The following is a 19,228-nucleotide window of genomic DNA, read 5'->3' as shown; positions in this document are numbered from 1 at the left end:
TATGACATGCAGCTGGGGCTGACTGCAAATGTGCACTGCGTGGGTCATACCCTTGTGTATGGCCATGTCACCTGTGTAAATCTGTGTGTTGTGTCTGGGTCTTGGGAGTCTATCTATGTGTGTGTCTGAAGGTTATTGTGTCTGTATCTCTGAAATGTCACACCTCTTTGTAAGTTGGTACGGCGTGAGAGAGTTGCGGTGTACTTGTGTTTGTGTCTGAGGTTTCCTCTGAGTGTATGTTTGCGTGTTCAAGTGTCTGATGGCTGTCCTATCTGATTCCCTGAGAGTGCCCCCCTCGTCTCTCTGTCTGTCTGAGATTGGTCCTCTCGGATTCCCTGAGTGGTCCCCAGGTGGGGAGGAGGGTGAGGGTGGGGGCTCTGAGGGCTGTTGCGTCTCTGCCTCTGCGCGTGCGTTGGAGGAGGCACAGACTACAAGTCCCGGCAGTCCCCGCGCGCGGCGGGCGGACGTGCGGCCGCAGTGGGCGGGGCTTGGTCGTAGTCAGAGTCGGACTGCAGCACCTTCCCATCCGCCAGCTGCTGCAGGTTCCCGGGCCTCCTCACCGCTCCCCGCCCTTCGCCTCGCGCCCCAGCCGCGAGGCATCGCGACGCCCAGGCCCAGGCCACTGGCCGCAGCGCCGGGGCCGGCGATGAGCGCGAGGGACCAGCATGAGCGCAGGTGAGTGTGCGGCACGGGCCCCCGCAGAACCGGGCCGCCAGTCCACACTGCTATTGTGAGGCGACACCCCACAGCGGGGTCGTGAGCCAGGGGAGCGAACCCGGGGGTCGTCGCGCGCCCGGCCCCTCCCCCGTCACTGGGGAGTCATCCCTGGGGCCCTTCCCAAAGACGCCAGGAGCCCGGGGATGGCGCCGCGCCGAGCCTTTCCCTCCCCGCCTTCCTACAGCCCTGGGAGGGGAAGCTCCCGGTGCCTGTGCAAGGGGTAATCGGGCTCCCGCGGAGGCGGGGCGCAGGGAAATGCCCCCGCTCCCGCAGGACTTGCTCCCGCGAGCGTGACAATGTCCAGGTGAGGGGAAGAGGCGTGGAGGCCGCAGCATCCGGGGCCTCTGGGCAGTTTTCCCTCATGGCTGGGGCTCCTGAGTACCTGAGAGTGTCCTTGGGCCCCCAGAGAAAGTCCATCAACGCTCAAGTCCAAGGACCACGCCTTCCACGATACCCATCACAAGCATCCCAGGCCCTGCCTTGCCAGAGTCTAATTTAAACCCCACCTGCTGAGCACAGGGCGAGTACACCCTTCCTATTCCGGAGGGCCTCGTCACCATGGAAGTCACTCAGCAAAGCGCCCACCAGGGCTTGCGCATCCTCTTTGCAGCTGCAGACCCCTGGGCTCAGGTCTTTCCTTCCCCATCTGTCCCCTCAGTCCCCACCCCCAAAGTCTAGAGTGCAGCCAGGGTAAGGGAGGGGAAAGGCTGTGGAAAGACGGCGCCTGGACTACAAATCCAAGAATTAGGGTGCTGTTGGCAGATTGGCCCTCACCACCCTCGCCTGGCAGAGGATCAGAGCCTCTGGCCCCGGGGGGGGGGGGGGGGAGCCACGGAGGAGGCAGCTGCCAGGTCGCCAGCCTCCAGCGGATGCGTGGGACTTCCACAGGAAACGGGGTTCCCAGATGGCTTTGATTGCAGCCCCTCTGATTGGCGCTGCCTGTAGCATTGCCCCGGGGCTGCAGAGTCAGGCTGGGTGCCTTTGGGCCTGTTAACCTACCTGTTTGTGCCTCCTTTTAGATCAGGGTCCATGCTTTCCATGGGGTGACTGTGAGGAATGTGTTCATTCAGACCCGCTTATTTCCAGCTTCTGCTCTTTCAGGCTATATGACCCTAGACAAGGGACGTCAAAGCTTTGTTCCTCTGTTTCCCGAGGTGTAAGGTGGAGATAATAGTCCTTCCCTCAGAGGGTTATGCATGAAGATCAGTCGCTTTTATTCAGAAGACCCATATAATTATCTTGAAAGTTATCTTGTCCTGCGTGCGCCTGCTCCAGCCTGGCCTGAGCTTGTGGTACCAGAGAGATGAGACGCTTCCCTGCCCTTCCTATGACATCCCTGGGGAGACTGGGATGTGAATGGAGATAAATAAGCACGCCCAGTGTTCGTGCCCTGTAGGAGCGCGTGCCCTGGGCTTGACCTTGCGTGGAGGCCAGGGTTTTCCACCGCGTGACTTCCTCCTTCAAGCTCCTCTCCCTCCCGTCTTCCCAAGGTTGACTGGGAGAGCATCCACGTTAAATGACAATGACTGGCGTGTGATTGATCCTGGGGGAAGGGATGAAGTGGGGATGGCACAAGACGGTCACTGGCGGTCACTAGCTGACTGACCCAGAAGCGGGAGATGGGCGTAGTGATGCTGGGCACCATCACTTCGGTGCTGTCACATCCGTGAGATGTGCGGGCATTCCTCCAGGGAGTGGTTCCTGAGCCCCAGCCTTGTGTCAGGCGCTGTGAGCAGGTGGCCGATGGCACCCGTGCAGGCCTGTGGTGTTGTGATGTGTGTTGGCGGCTCAGGGCGAAGTGGGCAGAGAGGGCTTTGGGGGAAGACACGCCCTTTCCAGCTGCGAGGCAAGTCCACGGGCAAACCGTCTCTCGGAGGCTTGGTTTTCTTGGTTGTAAAAGGGGAGAAGGTGCGGGATGGTTGCAGAATTAGATCAGATCAGCAGCAGCAAAGGGCCGGCACCCCACCGGCTGCAGGCTTCTTTCCGGTCCCCAGTGAGCTGTCCGCCTGAGGGTTTGAAGGCACTGGGAGGGGCTGTCTCGTGCGCATGTGGGAAAGGCAGCACAGCTGTGAGGGTTCAGGCTGGGTGCCAGGAAAGTTGGGGGGAGCCTGAGAAATGGGTCAGAGCAGAGCCACACCTCCCTGGAACCTCAGACACCCCGGGTGGCTCACGCTTCCTCCTGTGCCAGCTGCTTCAGGGCTGTGATTCTAGACTTCGGAAGTGGAGTCCCAGAGAGGCTAAGGCTCTGGCCTTTAAAAATAAATAAATACCAAGTGTTGCTGGTTTGATTCCCAGTCAGGGCACATGACTAGGTTGCTCATCGGGTCCCCCGTTGGGGGTGTGAGTGAGAGGCAACCACACAGTGATGTTTCTCTCCCTCTCTTTCTCCTTTCCCCTCTCTCTAAAAATAAATAAATAAATAAATTATTAAAAAATAAAAATAAATAAATAGACAAATCAATAAAAACATGACTTGCTTGTAAGAGAGCCAGGAACACAATTCTACAGAGTTGGTGACAGTGATGTAGGGGCCTGGTGAGAGTGGGTCCTAAGAGTCACACTGCCTAGGTCCCATCCCACCAATCGCTGGCTGTGTGGCCTTTGGGCCGCTTTCTGCGGTTCTTTGGGCCTGTTTCCTACCTGGTAAAACAAGGATACAGTTAGTACCTGCTTCATGGGAATAAATGAATCAACGGATGTCAAGCCCTTGAAGCAGGGCCTGGGCTGTGTCAGCCCCTTATAACCTGAGGGGCTCTTTCCCCTTGTGCCCCAGAAACATCCAGAGAACAGCTGTCAGGCATGAGAGACTACCCTCCCACACACAGAGCTGGTCTCCAGGGGCAACTGGGACTGCAGCCTTTTGAAGTGGGGCGAGAGAAGGGCTGTGGCTTGTTGGTGGCCAAGGACCCAAGAACCAGCGTTGCCAGACAGACTGTCAGTTGTCCTGAATGTCTGCCCCTCTGCGCCCCCGCCCCCACCCCCCAGGCCAGGAGCCAGCCTGAGTTTCCCCTGGGCCACACCAGAGAGTAGAGGGGCCTCAGGAAAGGAAGGAAATGAAGCCTCAACAAGCCTCTCACAAGCTGGACTTGGCCAGGCATAGAGATTGAAAGGGACCTCCCCATCCCCAGGGACCCAGGCTGGGGTCTCTGTGAGCCCCAGGGACGAAGAGCCACTGGCCTCCTGCCCCTCTAGCCTTGAGTGCACTCCTGGCCAGAGACCCCAGTGGTTGAGAGCTGCAGGCTTCGTGTGTGTGTGTGTGTGTGTGTGTGTGTGTGTGTGTCTCCCTCTCTCTCTCTCTCTCTCTCTCTCTCTCTCTCTCTCTCTCTCTCTCTCTCTCCATTTGTTTTCTGAGTCACCTGAGTGGACAGAGGAGTGATTGGCTGTAGGTGAGGCTTAGGCTAATCAGGTTTTTTGAGTCATCAGGTTGAGAGAGGAGGAGGTGCAGGGCACGCACCCTGTTCTCTGAAGCTGCCCACACGGGCCCCCAAAGCACAGGATCGGGGCTCCGAGTTCCTGGCTCCACCATTTACTTGGGGATCTATGTGCCTCTGAGCCTCAGTTTCCTCATTTGTGTCCTGGGAAAAATGAGTCCCCCTCATTGTGTTGCTGGAGGGTTAAATGAGTTAATTTGTGTAGAGGCTCAGAGGCTCTTGTCACCTGGGAAGTACTTAATGGATGTTGGCTGCTCTTACTTTGCTCATTACCATAGTAATTATTATCGCCATCAGGAGGCAAAGAGATGTTGAGGCTGGGATAGGAGACAGACTGCCTGGTCTGATGGGGACATGTGGCCCCAACCCTCAGGATATTCCCAGGTAGTAAAGCAGAGGGATTAAAAGCCACCCTGGCCCTGGCTGCTGTGGCTCAGTGGATCAAGCGTCAGCCTGCGAGCTAAGTGTCGCTGGTTCGATTCCCAGTCAGGGCACATGACTACGTTGCACATCAGGTCCCCAGTTGGTAGCGCAAGTGAGAGGCAACCACACAGTGATGTTTCTCTCCCTCTCTTTCTCCTTTCCCCTCTCTCTAAAAATAAAATAAATAAACAAATAAATAATTTTTTTTTTTTAAAGCCACTCTGGAGTCTGCCTACCTGGGCTTGCATTCCTGCACTACATGTACTTGTTCTGTGTGATCTTGGGCAAGTTATTTAACCTCTCTGAGATTTATTTTCTTCTATAAAAAGGGGGTAATAATTGTGCTTACATGACAGGGGTATCGTGTTAACCATGTAAAAAGAGCCAGGAGCAGAGTTTGCACAAGAACGATTGACTATTATAGGTTGCTGTTGAGCTGAGCTACAGAAGCCCAAGTGTTTGGGGACAGAGCAGCTGAGGGACTGGGATGTTGTGACAGTGGCATTTGCCTGGGACACCCTGGGCTTGTTGGGAGGAAACTTTTAGGTCAGGCCTCTGCAGGGCTCTGGAGAAGCAGAAGGAGGGAATCCAGAAAGTCAGCAGGCGGCCCCCACCCAGCTGTCCCACCCCCCTTAGTGTTCTTTTTAGAGGTTCTCATGAAATTATGCATCACCTCTGCCATTGCTCCAGCTGGGCTGGGGCGGGGCCGGGCACCTTTATGTCTGACAGCTGCACAGGTGGTCCAGGGATCACAATCAGAGGAATCCCATCGGGCCATCCAAGGTGGGGAGCAGTGAGCCCCACTCCCTTCAGGGCCCCCGAACACCCTCTGTCTGCCTACCCTGCTAGGACCACAGCTCCACAAGAGAGGAAATAGGAGAAAGAAGAATTTCTGCAACAGTCTAGTGCTGTTCCCCAAGCCTCAGTTTACCCATCTGTAAAGTGGGGGTGATGGTAGGGCCTTCCTCACAGAAGGAACCCTGGGAACCATTCAGCGGGGCCCTGGCACTTGGTAGCTTCTCTCCACTGTCCTGGGGACTCACTTAGCCTCTCCAGCCCACCCGCAGTGGCCGGGTTCCTCCTCCCGCCGCCCAGCCCACCTTTGGAGGGGAGCTGCCCTCAAAGGCAGGCCTGAAATTGCATCAGTCCAGACAGGACTTTGCAGCATCTCCTTGCTGCCAGGCCTGTGCCGGGCGTGAACAAGGGTAAGCTGCCCTCCGGAGGGGGGCCAGCTGGAAAAGAGGGGCACAGGGCTCCCAGGAGGCTGACACCTGGGTGTGTGAGCGCTGCGGAAGCTCAGGGTGCTCTGCAGACCCCGTCCCCGATGCGGGCCTACACCCGTCAGAAATCAGCAGACACACAGGAAACGAGCCACTGAGCGAGAACAGACAGAGCAGCCAGATAACAGGCCCAGGCAGCCCTGCACTGTGGGCCCTGTCACGCCAGCTTAGGAAATGACCGTGCTTGTTCTGTTTAAAGGAACGAGAGTCAGAGGAGTCCCCTGCCCCCAAACAGCCTTCCTTTTCCTGCCCACAGACAGCAGCCCTCTCGCGGGCAGCACGGCCGCCAGTTATGGGACCCTGACGACAGAGACATCTCTAGATCCCCTCAGCTCCTCAGCTTCATCCGTGGTATGTGGGCAAGGCCGGGGCCCGTGGGACTGAGGCCGGGGCCGCCCCGCCCCCGCCCCGCCCCCACCTGGGCCTTCTCTCCCCGCGCCCGCAGAGGCTCAGCGGCTACTGCGGGAGTCCGTGGAGGGTTATAGGCTATCACGTCGTGGTCTGGATGATGGCAGGGATCCCTTTGCTCCTCTTCCGGTGGAAGCCGGCGTGGGGGGCGCGGCTGCGATTCCAGCCGTGCAGCCTGGCCCGCGCCGAAACACTCGTCATCGAAATAAGAGACAAAGAGGTGAGAGGCCGAGCGGTGGCGGCCTGGAGCTGGGGACAGGGGGCGCTGGGTTAGGGTTCGGGGGGCGGAGGGTGCTCGGGCTCTCAGCCTAACCTGGCCGCTGCTCTTCCGTGGGACCTCGCGTGGCCTGCTCTCTCTGGGCCTCAGCTTCCCCACGTGAGCAGTGGGCGGGAGGGGCAGGTGGGTGCTCCCCGAGGAGGTCATCTGTGTTCTGGAGCCTCGCTCCTCTAGCAGGGGCCCCCTGGCTGGGAGGAGGGACGTGGGAGGAGGGCGTCTCTTCCAGGACTGAGCCCACACCCCCGTGTTCCAGGATAGTTCCTGGCAGCTGTATACTGTCCGGGTCCAGACTGAGGCCATCAGCTGGGGCCGGTAAGCCCCTGTCCCCCGTCCCCCACCCACAAAGGCCCTGAGCCCGGGGCCCCCCGTCCCCGGGGTGGAAGGTGGCTCTGTGGAGATGGAGCGGTGCCGGGGCAGCTCCCAGGGCTCGGCAGTAACCCCCACGCCCCTCCCCAGCCCGGAGCTGTCCCCACAGGCCCCAGCGGAGGACGACGGCCGAAGCCAGGCTGCTGTGGGGGCGGTCCCAGAGGACACCTGGAAGGACACCGCCCAGCTCCACAGCAGTGAAGAGGCAGTGAGCGGACAGGTGGGTTCCGGACAGGGCCCCGCTGCTCTCTGAGCGTGTCTTTCACACTCTGCACAGTGGCGGGGGAAGGTCCTTGTTCTCCGGGCACCTTTGGTTCTGCTGTGCCGGACGTCCGGGATGCTGACTGAGCACCTTTACACTCCTCTCCTGCCGCTGTCCCATGACACCGGTTCCTGCCCCCACCCCACGAGCCCAGCCTCTCCTCTCTCCCACCCAGCAGCAGGTGCTGCGGTACTACCTCTTCCGGGGCCAGCGCTACGTCTGGATAGAGGCCCGGCAGGCCTTCTGCCAAGTCAGGTAGGGGGCAGGGCCGCGGCGCACGTCGTGCTGGGTGCTGCGTTGGGCGGAGGAGGTGGCAGGAAGTGGCCTGGGCTCCCTCCCAGTTCTGTGCCTTTGCCTCCTGCAATCATGGGCATGGCACTGAGCCTTCCTGGGCCTTGGGATATCTCCGAACGGCATGAAAAGAATCCCTGCCTCCTGGGCTTCCGGCAGGGGTGAAGTACGTAAGCGTCTGTAAAGCTTGGCACAGCCTCTGACTGAGGTGGGAGCACCGCTGTGAACCAGTGGGCACTGGACTCAGACTGTTTGGGGTCTGGTCCCAGCTCTGCCACCTACTAAGTGCTTCGTAAATGTGAGCTCCAACACGTCTGAGCTTGATCCCCAAGAAGCAAACCCCGAGACAGGGATTCAGGTGCAGAGTTTGCCTGGAAGGTGATCCCAGGAACCACTGGGGAAGTGAGGTGGGACGGGCAGGCTGCCAGGGGAGTGGTTATCAGGGGCCCCTGGAGCTCGGTCCTCTCGGGGATCTCTGATCCCGTGTAGAGTACACGCCTTGGGGTGCTCTCACCCACAGAGTGAGGAGGCCGGGGTACCTGTCCATCACCTACCATTGTTGATTGTGGGCGGCTCCTGGGATGTGGACTCTAATGCGCTTTGCGGGCAGAGTGAGCTCCCGCAGCCAGGAGAGGCCCTCGGGTAAAGGCAGGTGTTGGCAGTGAGCTGCGTCCTGCGGAGGTGCGTGCCGAGGGGCAGCAGGGCTGGCACCAGCAGCCTCTGCTCCCTAAGGACCACGGCGAAAATGGCTGACGGGTTTGTCCCTTCGGGAGTGCCGGCGCTGTCCAAGCACTCCGCATGGCTCACCGCACTTAATCCACCCGCAGCCCTGGGAGGTGGGTGCTGGGACCATCCCCGTGGTGAGAGAAGCCTGAGGCACAAAGCAGTTAAGTGACTTACCTAAGGCATCATCACTGCTGTTGTCACTATTAAATACTATCATCCCTCATTGTTCTTCCTTGCTGAGGTGGTTGGGATGGTTTGGGCCCAATCAGAGGAACCAGAGGAAAAAGTTGACCCCAGAATTAGCAAGGGACCTGCTTCTTCCTGGGAGCATAGTGCAGCAGAAATGGGCCAAAGGGGGCAGGGGGTGCAGAGCTCAGGCCCCGTCACCTACACTAGTGCCCCCCGCCCCCTTCCCAGCCTGCTGGACCACGGCCACACATGCGATGACATCCACCATTCCGGCTCCGGCCTCAGCCTCCAGGACCAAACTGTGAGGTGTGTGCTGCCCTGGGCCAGAGGTGCCCTGAGGGCTGGGGACGCCTGTCTAGCCCCCTGCCCAGGCTCTTGCCTTCTTCCAGTCGTCTGCCTTCTTTGGGCCTCGGTTTCCCCAGCTGTAAAATGAGGAGCTGTGGGCACCCCCAGAGGGTCCAGCTACCACAGCCCCCTGTGTCTGATGGCATTGCCCCTTCTATTCTCACAGGAAGACCATCTATGGCCCCAACGTGATCAGTGTACCGGTCAAGTCCTATCCCCAGCTGCTGGTGGATGAGGTAGGGCTGTCCGCGCGCCTTCTCTGGGCCACTTGACAGTGGCAGATCAGACTAGCAGTCCCCTGCTCCGCAGTAGAGTCATCTCAGACCCAGCCCCCGTCAGCTCTGGGTGAGGAATTGGGGCTTCTGGTCCAGGCTGGAGACGAGAGGCCAAGGGGTGAGCCCAGAGCCTGGGCTTCTGCTCTGTGCCAAGAGCCATGCTGCAGTCGGGTCCTTTCTGGGCGTTACCCTCTTCATTCTCCATAGCCCCAGGAGCAGGGACTAGGGCTGGGGACACTGTTCACATGTAAGGAACCCCAGCTCCAGAAAGGGGACATGGCATGGCCAAGGTCACACAGGGACAAAGGGGAGCCAGTGACCCTGACACCATTACCATCTCAGCCCTCTGAGCCCAGGGCAGACACCTGTGAGAGGCAGAGGGGTCTAGGAGTCTGGGCTGATGTAAACCCTAGTCAGCCACTTGGAAACTCTCTGGTTTTAGGCAAGTGACTTAACCCTCCTGTGCCTCGGTTTCCACACCTGTAAAATGGAGCTAACAGTAGCATCCGCAGTGGTGATTGTCATCACCATTGTGTGACACTCAAAAGCGCTGGGTCTGCCGTGGGAATGCCCATGTCCTCTTCCTCTTTAGAGTGAAGAAGCTGGGGGCTCGAGGGACACCTGGCTGGGACTGACCAGGAAAAAGGCTCAGCTGTAGTCCTGTGGCCACGGTAGTCCTGTGGCAGGGCTCTCTGCTCCCTGTGGTCGGGCTGCCCTGGGGACCCAGGGCCCTGACGCTGCCTCCCACCCCTCCCCCAGGCCCTGAACCCCTACTATGGGTTCCAGGCCTTCAGCATCGGGCTGTGGCTGGCCGACCACTACTACTGGTACGCGCTTTGTATTGTTCTCATCTCCTCCGTCTCCATCTGCCTGTCGCTCTACAAGACCAGAAAGGTGGGTGGGATGCGGTGGGGTGGGGTGGGCGGAGCCGGTGGGTCCCCACGGAGGCCTCCATCCACTCACCCCCTGCTTGTCCCCCTGCTCACAGCAAAGCCAGACCCTGAGGGACATGGTCAAACTGTCCGTGCGGGTGTGTGTGTGCCGGCCCGGGGGAGGTGAGAGCTGGGGAAGAGAAGGAGGCTGGGGGAGGCGGCTGGGGGACTCTGGGCCCTGCTGAGGCCTCTGCTCGCCCGCAGAGGAGGAATGGGTTGACTCCAGCGAGCTGGTGCCCGGAGACTGCCTGGTGCTGCCCGAAGAGGGCGGGCTGATGCCCTGTGACGCTGCCCTGGTGGCCGGCGAGTGCATGGTCAACGAGAGCTCTCTGACAGGTCAGCCCAAGCCCCTGGCCCCGTCTCCTGCACGTCCTGCCCTGTACGAAGCCCCTCATCCTTGCATCAAAACGTGTGACTTGAGTTTCCTTTTCCTCATGCTCTCAGCTAACAATCCTGGCTTCTGCACTCATAATTCAGCACCCCTCGAGTCCTCAGTAAGGGATCGCTACCCTGCCAGGCAGTGGGCTCAGGGCTTTATAATGGTTAAGCCCCTTCATGTCAATATCTTTATTGGTTTGAATTCTAAAAATAGTACAGCTTGTTATAAAAGAATTCCAACAGGAGGAGAAAGTCTCCCCCCAGCCTGTGCCCCCCACTGCGCGCATGTGTGCACACACACACACTCCTGACTCTCCCGAGAGACAGTTCCTGGTAACTGGCTGTCACACACCCCTCCGGGACTGTGTCTCTGTGTCTTAGGTCTTTGCCCTCCCTGAGCCTCAGTATCCTTCTTTGTAAGTTAGGGGCAATGATTTTTTTCCACACATGATTATGAAAGTTAACGAGACCTACGGCTGCCCTGGCTGGTGTGATTCAGTGACCAAAAGGTCACTGGTTCGATTCCCGGTCAGGGCATCATGCTTGGGCTGCGGGCCAGGCCCCCAGTTGGGGGCGTGCAAGAAGCAACCAATCCATGTTTCTTTCACACCTCAATGTTTCCCTCCCTCTCTTCCTCCCTTCCCTTCTCTCTAAAAATAAATAATCTTTTTAAAAAAATGATACCTAGGGCTGATGAACCAGTTCTGTATGTAACTGTTGGTCTTGTTGGTGGGATGGGCGGGGCATGGAGGCTGTCGTGAGCCTCACACCGCATCCCTGCCAGGGGAGAGTGTTCCCGTGCTGAAGACGGCCCTGCCAGAGGGGCCGGTGCCCTACTGCCCAGAGACCCACAGGCGGCACACGCTCTTCTGCGGGACCCTCGTCTTGCAGTCCCGGGCCTTCGTAGGACCCCACGTCCTGGCAGTGGTGACCCGAACAGGTAGGAGTCAGGGAAGCAGGGAGAGGTGACATGGGACAGGCAGGACCCATCTTTGCCGCTCCTCTGCTTGGGTTGGCTGAAGTAGGCAGGGATGTGCAAGCTGGGAAGGGAGTCGCGCTGTACGGGAGTGCGCCCTTACCCACAGTTTCCGTTACCTGCAGCTAGCCGCGGTCTGAAAATACTAAATGGAAAATTCCAGAAATTTTTTTTTTTTTTTTTTTGGTTTTTCAGTTACAGTTGACCCCTTTTCTCCCAATTTCTCTCCCCCACCCAACCCACCCCCTTAATTTGTTAGTTTTAAATTGCACACTCTTCTGAGTAGCATGATAAAATATTAAGCCATCTAGCTCTGTCCCACTGGAGACGTGAATCATCCCTTTATCAGGTATATTCATGCCTCGTGTTCCACCCATGCATTAGTCACTTAGGAGCTGACTCGGTTATCAGATTGACTGTTGAGATAACTCAGGGCTTGTGTTCAAATAACTTTTATTTTACTTAATGACCCAAAGCGCAAGAGTAGTGATGCTGGCAACTTGGACTTGCCAAAGAGAAGCCGTAAAGTGCTTCCGTTAAGTGAAAAGGTGTGTACCTAGAGGAAGAAACAGCATATATAGGGTTCGGTACTATCCACGGTTTCAGGCACCCACTGCGGGCCTTGGAACATGTCCCTCTCAGGGGGACTGAGGGGGACGACTGTACAACTTCAGCAGGTTCTTTAATAAACTCCGCGAGGGCTGGACAAGTCCTGTGGGCTGTCATGTGTGACTTCAAATGGCTGATTTTTAACCCTGGAGCATTATGTCTTACAACCCCAGAGGTGCAAGGGGGTTGGGTAGGGATTGGAAGACCTATCTTTTCTTTTTTAAGATTTTATTTATTTGTTTTTAGAGAGGGGGGAAGGGAGGGAGAAAGAGAGGGAGAGACATGGATGTGAGAAAGAAACACCAATCAGTGGCCTCTCGTGTGCGCCCTGATCAGGAACCAAACCCACAACCTAGGCATGTGCCCTGACCCGGAATCAAACTGGTGACCTTTCGCTTTTTCTGACGATGCCCAACAAACTAAGCCACACTGGTCAGGGTGGGAAGACCCGTCTTGGCCTTCAGCATCCCCTGCCTCAGCTTCCTCATCCCCTCACAGGGTTCTGCACAGCTAAAGGGGGGCTGGTGAGCTCCATCTTGCATCCGCGGCCCATCAGCTTCAAGTTCTACAAACACAGCATGAAGTTTGTGGCTGCCCTTTCTGTCCTGGGTGAGTGTACACTGTACCCCGCCCTGCCATTGTCCCCAGGGCTCCCTCCCAAATCCCACTGAGTCCCTTGCTATCTCCCCAGCTCTCCTTGGCACCATCTACAGCATCTTCATCCTCCACCGAAACCGGGTAAGCCCGCCCCAGGGGCCGGGTGGGGGCTGCCGGCAGGAGCCCGGGGCCCATACAGCCTGGCCCCTGGCATTCATGGTGCCCCCTGCCAGGTGCCTGTGCATGAAATTGTGGTCCGGGCTCTGGACCTGGTGACGGTGGTGGTGCCGCCCGCCCTGCCAGCTGCCATGACTGTGTGCACGCTCTACGCCCAGAGCCGGCTGCGGAGCCAGGGCATCTTCTGCATCGACCCCCTGCGCATCAACCTGGGGGGCAAGCTCCAGCTGGTGTGCTTCGACAAGGTGGGGGCCATGGACGGCGCTGGCAGGGGGCAGGGGCACAGGCACCATGACCAGACCTCCACACCAGCGTTCTTCACTCAGCGACATTGAGCACCTGCTGGATGCCAGGCACTGTCCTGGGGCAGAAACACTCAGAGAAACTGCCCCTCCCCCAGCCACCAGCCACATCTGGCTCAGATAAAATGTCTGAAATCGTTAACTCTTTTGTTCGAGAATCACTGAGGGCCTGCTGTGCTCCCAGTGCTCCTGGGGACCCATCCATGGCTCACACAGATGTCACCCTGGATGGACATGGATGTGTGTGTGCCCGCCCCTACCAGAACAAGTGACCCGGAGAGCACGGAGATATACCGTTGGTGATGGGTTTTAGGATGGAAGCAAATGGGGTACATGGGGGTCACTCCTGTAGAGAGAGAGCAGTCAAGGAGGGCTCCTCTGAGCAGCTCCCTGGGTGACCTCAGTGAAGGGTGAACCACATGCAGATGTGGCAGGACCTGGGCTGGGGAGGTTAGGGCCACACTGGTGGCTCCTTGGAGGAACAGACCATGTGCTTGGGGCCAGAGGAGCAGTGGGGAGGAGTTTAGATGTTATTCTGAGGGCAGAGGGGACAGTGGAGAGTTTTTAATAGGAAGGTTGGTAGACGATCAGATTCACAGAGCCCCCAGGCTAGCAAAGGAGCCAGGCATGTAACAGATGGACATGTGGGAATGCAGGCATTCTTCATTCATTTATTCAACAGTTCTACTATGTGTGGTACGTGACCAGATCTCTCTAGTACTGCAGTGAACAAATGATGGGGCAGCAAAGAGGCCATGGGTGGTAGCCCAAAGCCAGGACACCTGACCCAACCATAGGGTTAAGGAAGACTTCCTGGGAGAAATGCCAGACAAAGAAACAGCAGGGATTAGGGAGGGCCAGCTGGCAGAGGGACGGAATGTGCAAAAGCCTAGAGGCAAGAGAAAACCTCTTCTGCTTCCAGCTCTGGCTCCTGGGGCTCCCATGGGACCTGCCTGGCCTGGGGTGTGGGCGCCCAACCCGGCAGGGCACACACAGCTCATCCCAGGCCTCATCACCGGCCTGCCCCCTTGCCCCCTGCAGACAGGCACCCTCACTGAGGATGGCTTGGATGTGATGGGTGTGGTGCCCCTGCAGGGGCAGGCCTTCCTGCCACTGGTCCCAGAGCCCCGCCGCCTGCCCATGGGGCCCCTGCTCCGAGCACTGGCCACCTGCCACGCCCTCAGCCGGCTCCAGGACACCCCAGTGGGCGACCCCATGGACCTCAAGATGGTGGAATCTACTGGCTGGGTGAGGAGGCCGAGCAGGTCAGCCCCCTGCCTCTGGGCGGCTGGGCCCTAACTAAGCCCACCTGATCTTCACTCCAGGACTTCCAATACTAACAATGGCCAAGGCCACGTGCTCAGCACCTCCTGTGTGCCAGCACTCTGTTGTACATCTCTGTTTCATACGCTCCTCCCTGTAGCCCTAGGAAGGAAGCTTAAAGCCGCCTTCCCAGGGAGGAAACAGGCTGAGGGACAAGTGGAATAATTTGTCCAAGGTCACCCAACAGCTTACAGGTGGCAGAGCCAGAGTGTCAACTTGGGTCCACTTGACCCCAAAGCCTACATTCTTCTGTTCTATATCCAGTCTCCCATTAAGGAAGTCTTCCATAAGTCTAACTTGGCTCTCTCCTGCTGCCTCTCTCCGTGGGCCGAGGATTGGCTGCCCAGCCCTGTGATGCCAACCTTCTCTGCCTGCCTCCCAGGTCCTGGAGGAGGGGCTGGCTGCAGACTCGGCGTCTGGGACCCCAGTCTTAGCAGTGATGAGACCTCCAGTTCGGGAGCCCCAGCTGCAGGGCGTGGTGAGCGGAGGGGCTTCCTGTGGGGCTGGAGGGGAAGGCTCCAGGGGCCAGCGCTTCAGCTGCCCCTCCAACCCTGCAGGAGGAGCCCCCGGCGCCGGTCAGAATCCTCGGCCGCTTCCCCTTCTCCTCAGCCCTGCAGCGCATGAATGTAGTGGTGGCGTGGCCAGGGGCTGCTCAGCCTGAGGCCTATGTCAAGGGCTCCCCTGAGCTGGTGACTGGCCTCTGCAACCCTGAGACAGGTGAAGGGGGCGGGCCTCAGAGCCCCCTGGTCGGCCTTGGCACAGAATGGGGTGGGCGCCCAGTCTCTGTCCCTGCGCCAGCCTTCTTGCCCCAGTGACATCTGCCTCTGCCCGGCAGTGCCCACCAACTTCGCGCAGGTACTGCAGAGCTACACCGCCGCTGGCTACCGCGTCGTGGCCCTCGCCGGCAAGCCACTGCCCATCACACCCAGTCTGGAGGCGGCTCAGCAACTGACCAGGTGGGCCCTGGGAACCAGGCCTCGGGCTCGGGCAAAGGGAGGCAGGCGAGCAGGCAGAGCCAGAGCTGGGGGAGGGGCCGTGTTCATTCGTGACCTCGGACCCACCCTGCAGGGACACAGTGGAGCAGCAGCTGAGCCTCCTGGGGCTGCTGGTCATGAGGAATCTGCTGAAGCCACAGACGACACCTGTCATCCAGGCTCTGCGAAAGACCCGCATCCGCACCGTCATGGTGACAGGTACCAGTAGGGCCTCCTCGGGGCCCAGTGCCCCCATCCTGGGCAGAGAGAAGGTACCTAGTGGCACTTCAAGGGCATCTCTTGGGACCCTGCTTCAGGCCAGGTCCTTGTCAGGCGTGTCATGGATCTTCACAATATCCATTCCAAGTGGTCATTGTTGCCCCATCTGACCTGAAGAGGGCGAGGCTCAGAGGAGCCGGGATGGTGTCAGACAAACGGGGCTCCAGCCCGCCTGCTCGCCTGCTTGGTGGCCTCTCCAAGGTCTAGTTTTCCACACGGTGACATGGAGGAGCTCACCAACTTGTTTCCTCCTCCTCCCTACCCGCCCCCCCACACACACACGTTTTCCAGCAGAGTCCCACAGTACTAGTAGTACACGTGGAACTCAAACCCAGGCCCCCAGTTTGTAAAACCTTTGATGCCTAATTTTACACACAAGAAGACCGAGGTTCAGGGACATCGATGACCTGCCTGAGCCCTTTCAGCCAGTCATGCAGACCGACTCTGTCCCGCCTCAATTTTTCCATCTACAAATGTCAGGGTGAGGATGGTACCCCTGGGTAGCAGCTGGACTCTGACCTTGACCCATACCCTCCAGGGGACAACCTGCAGACAGCAGTCACTGTGGCCCAGAGCTGCGGCATGGTGGGCCCCCAGGAGCATCTGGTCATCATCCATGCCACTCCCCCTGAGCGGGGCCAGCCCGCCACCCTCGCGTTCCGGCCAGTGGAGGCCTCTGTGGCTGTGCACAGGGCTAAGGTGAGGGGGACCTAGTGCTCCTGCCACGCCACCCCACCAGTGCCCCCCTCCCCTGTGTCACCCAGGGTGGGCAGGGGGGGCAGAGCTGACCTGAGCTTCCCGGTCCTCCAGGATCCTGCCCAGGTCTCAAGCTACACCGTGGAGCCAGACCCCCGATCCAGCCACCTGGCCCTCAGCGGGTCCACCTTTGGGGTCCTTATAAAGCACTTCCCCAAGCTACTGCCCAAGGTAGGGCTGCCCCAGCCTCCCTGGCCCCCCCATCCCAGCCCTCCCCTGCTCTGCTCCCTCCTCTTGGCTGCCCTGCCCCCACCCCGTGGCTGCCTCAGCCCCTCGCCCCTCTCCCTGTGCTCCCAGGTCCTGGTCCAGGGCACCATCTTCGCCCGCATGGCTCCTGAGCAGAAGACGGAGCTGGTGTGTGAGCTGCAGAAGCTTCAGTGAGTGCACGTGGGTGCGAGGTCTGGGGGGACATGCTGGTCTATGAATCCCTGCCTCCCACCTCAGGCTTTAGAAAGCCACGGCCCTCAGTGGGAAGCCGTGCGGGCTCTCCTGGGGCTCTCCTGCCGGAGTAGTAATGGCACCCATTCACCGAGCACCCACTCTGCGCCAGGCATCCTGCGGGCAGTAGGGATCCTTGTGTTCTGCCGGCAAGCCCGTGAGGTGGGCGGGGTTCCTTCACAGATGAGGAGGCACCTCGCAGGCTCAGAGGCAGCTGTGAGGCCGGCCACACCTGCCCGCCCCTCTGCCAGGTACTGCGTGGGTATGTGCGGGGACGGCGCCAACGACTGCGGGGCCCTGAAGGCGGCAGACGTGGGCATCTCGCTCTCCCAGGCCGAGGCCTCGGTGGTCTCGCCCTTCACCTCGAGCGTGGCCAGCATCGAGTGTGTGCCCATGGTCATCAGGTGAGGCGGGCGGGGGGCCCGTGGGCGAGGGCTGGCCCGTCAGCCGGCTGGGCCTCTAATGTCCGCACCTGCTCCCCAGGGAAGGCCGCTGTTCCCTCGACACGTCTTTCAGCGTCTTCAAGTTCATGGCCCTGTACAGCCTGACCCAGTTCATCTCCGTCCTCATCCTCTACACGGTGGGTGTCTGCAGAGCGCCCTGCACAGAGCTGTGCCCGAGGGCAGGCCGTGTCAGGCGCAGGACGAGGACGCTGGGGTGGGGTTAGGGGCCCCACAGGTTGTGCAAGAGGCGGTGTGGCCGCCAGTCCTGCTCTGCCGCTCCAGCTGTGCAGTGTGGGTGCTCCAGGGCCTCAGTGGCCAGGCTGGTTTGAGATGATGAAAGCGCAGGGCCTGGGGCTTCTCAGAAATGGGGGAGCGGCTCCGGGGCTCCCCACATGCAAAGGACACTGAGGCAGAGCCCAGGCCTGTGGGTGGGGCAGCCAAGGCCCTTGCCCCTTTCTCATGGGTCCTCCTGTTTCCCGGAGAGGACGGACATCTCGCCCCTCTCTGAGCACGTGCCACTGGCCCCATGGAAAACACGTGAGTGCGCAGCCACGCTGATCTTATACAGGAGGCTCTTCCCGTGGCCTCTGGGGCCCGGGGCTTCCTGTGTGCAGGAACTGTGCCCCCCATGAACCCAGGGGCGCGGCCAGGCAGAGCCTAAGTCTCCGCTCAGGCTGGGCCTTCCCTCCAGGCAGGGGCCCTGAGCTGTCAGTCAGGCCTCCCATGGTCAGCGGTGAGGCCTTCTCCCTCCGAGGGGGAGGGGCTCCCCTGTCGGACAGGCCTAGCGTTGCTTCTGCCCTTCCTCCCCGGCCGGCAGATCAACACCAACCTGGGCGACTTGCAGTTCTTGGCCATCGACCTGGTCATCACCACCACTGCGGCCGTGCTCATGAGCCGCACGGGGCCGGCGCCGGTGCTGGGGCGGGCGCGGCCGCCGGGGGCGCTGCTGAGCGTGCCGGTGCTGAGCAGCCTGCTGCTGCAGGTGGCCCTGGTGGCGGGCGTGCAGCTGGGGGGCTACTTCCTGACTGTGGCCCAGCCCTGGTGAGTAGGGAGCCCACCCCCAAGTCCCGCCCCTGCCCTGTCCTCCCCGTGCTCGTTCCCTGAGCCCTGGTCCCCATACCCTCAGGTTCGAGCCCCTGAACAAGACGGTGCCCGCGCCCGACAACCTGCCCAACTATGAGAACACGGTGGTCTTCTCTGTGTCCAGCTTCCAGTACCTCATCCTGGCCGCAGCCGTGTCCAAGGGGGCGCCCTTCCGCCAGCCGCTGTACACCAACGGTGCTGCTGCGGGGGCGCGGGGGGAGCACAGGGAGGCAAGGGGCTGTGGGGGGCCCACCGGGCTGGCCTGTGAGTGTGCAGGGGTTCCCTGGCCTCACGGTCTCCTCCACCCCCAGTGCCCTTCCTGGTGGCCCTGGCGCTCTTGGGCTCCATCCTGCTGGGCCTCCTCCTGGTCCCCAGCTTCCTACGGGGGCCACTGGAACTGAGGAACGTCGGCGACACCTGCTTCAAGCTGCTGCTACTGGCCCTGGTCGCTTTCAACTTCGTGGGGGCCTTCATGCTGGAGGTGGGGCCCGCCCCGGGCCGGGGTTGCAGGGGCTCTCCGGGGGTGGGGCTCCGCCACAGCCGCCCCTCTGCACCCTTCCTGCTCCCTGCAGAGTGTGCTGGACCAGTGCCTCCCGGGCTGCCTGCGCTGGCTGCGGCCCAAAGGGGCCTCCAAGAAGCGTTTCAAGCAGCTGGAGCGGGAGCTGGCTGAGCAGCCCTGGCCACCGCCCGCCAGGCCGGGGAGGTAGTGCACCCTGTCCAGCACTGGCCCCTGAGCTCCTTCCCTCCGAGCCACCGACTGGGCCCCATCTCCAGAGACGCTGCCACCCTGAGGTTGGCGGTTGTCACACTCTTGCCCCAAGTCTGCCCAGCCCAGCCTTCCTGCCCCCCCACTTGGGGAAATACTAACTGTTGTCCCCCTCTTCAGACATCCCACGTAGAGACAGCAGCCACCAGCCCCACTCAGAGCTGCTGTCAGCGTAGCAAATAAAACCACTATTTTACTGGCTTGG

General features: G+C 60.1%; 1 protein-coding gene across 1 annotated transcript; it reads left to right on the top strand.

The window, feature by feature from the left end:
* Positions 1–494: 494 nt before the first annotated feature.
* On the top strand, positions 495–19,224 carry ATP13A2 (ATPase cation transporting 13A2). Its single transcript, XM_090268682.1, has 29 exons — positions 495–675; positions 6,108–6,202; positions 6,297–6,479; positions 6,790–6,848; positions 6,993–7,122; positions 7,340–7,419; positions 8,599–8,676; positions 8,882–8,951; positions 9,750–9,884; positions 9,979–10,045; positions 10,127–10,258; positions 11,085–11,240; positions 12,384–12,494; positions 12,577–12,623; positions 12,716–12,904; positions 14,003–14,209; positions 14,667–14,762; positions 14,842–15,001; positions 15,120–15,240; positions 15,353–15,477; positions 16,076–16,236; positions 16,348–16,464; positions 16,591–16,670; positions 16,983–17,135; positions 17,215–17,311; positions 17,992–18,215; positions 18,301–18,452; positions 18,569–18,738; positions 18,830–19,224. Exons 1-29 carry the CDS (start codon positions 666–668, stop codon positions 18,962–18,964), a joined length of 3,540 nt encoding a protein of 1,179 aa, XP_090124808.1. The 5' UTR covers positions 495–665; the 3' UTR covers positions 18,965–19,224.
* The last annotated feature ends 4 nt before the right edge of the window (positions 19,225–19,228 follow it).

Source organism: Furipterus horrens, unplaced genomic scaffold (genome assembly GCF_987537825.1).
Source record: "Furipterus horrens unplaced genomic scaffold, mFurHor1.1.pri manual_scaffold_3, whole genome shotgun sequence".
Taxonomy (NCBI): domain Eukaryota; kingdom Metazoa; phylum Chordata; class Mammalia; order Chiroptera; family Furipteridae; genus Furipterus; species Furipterus horrens.
This window is presented reverse-complemented; position numbering and strand designations above follow the sequence as displayed.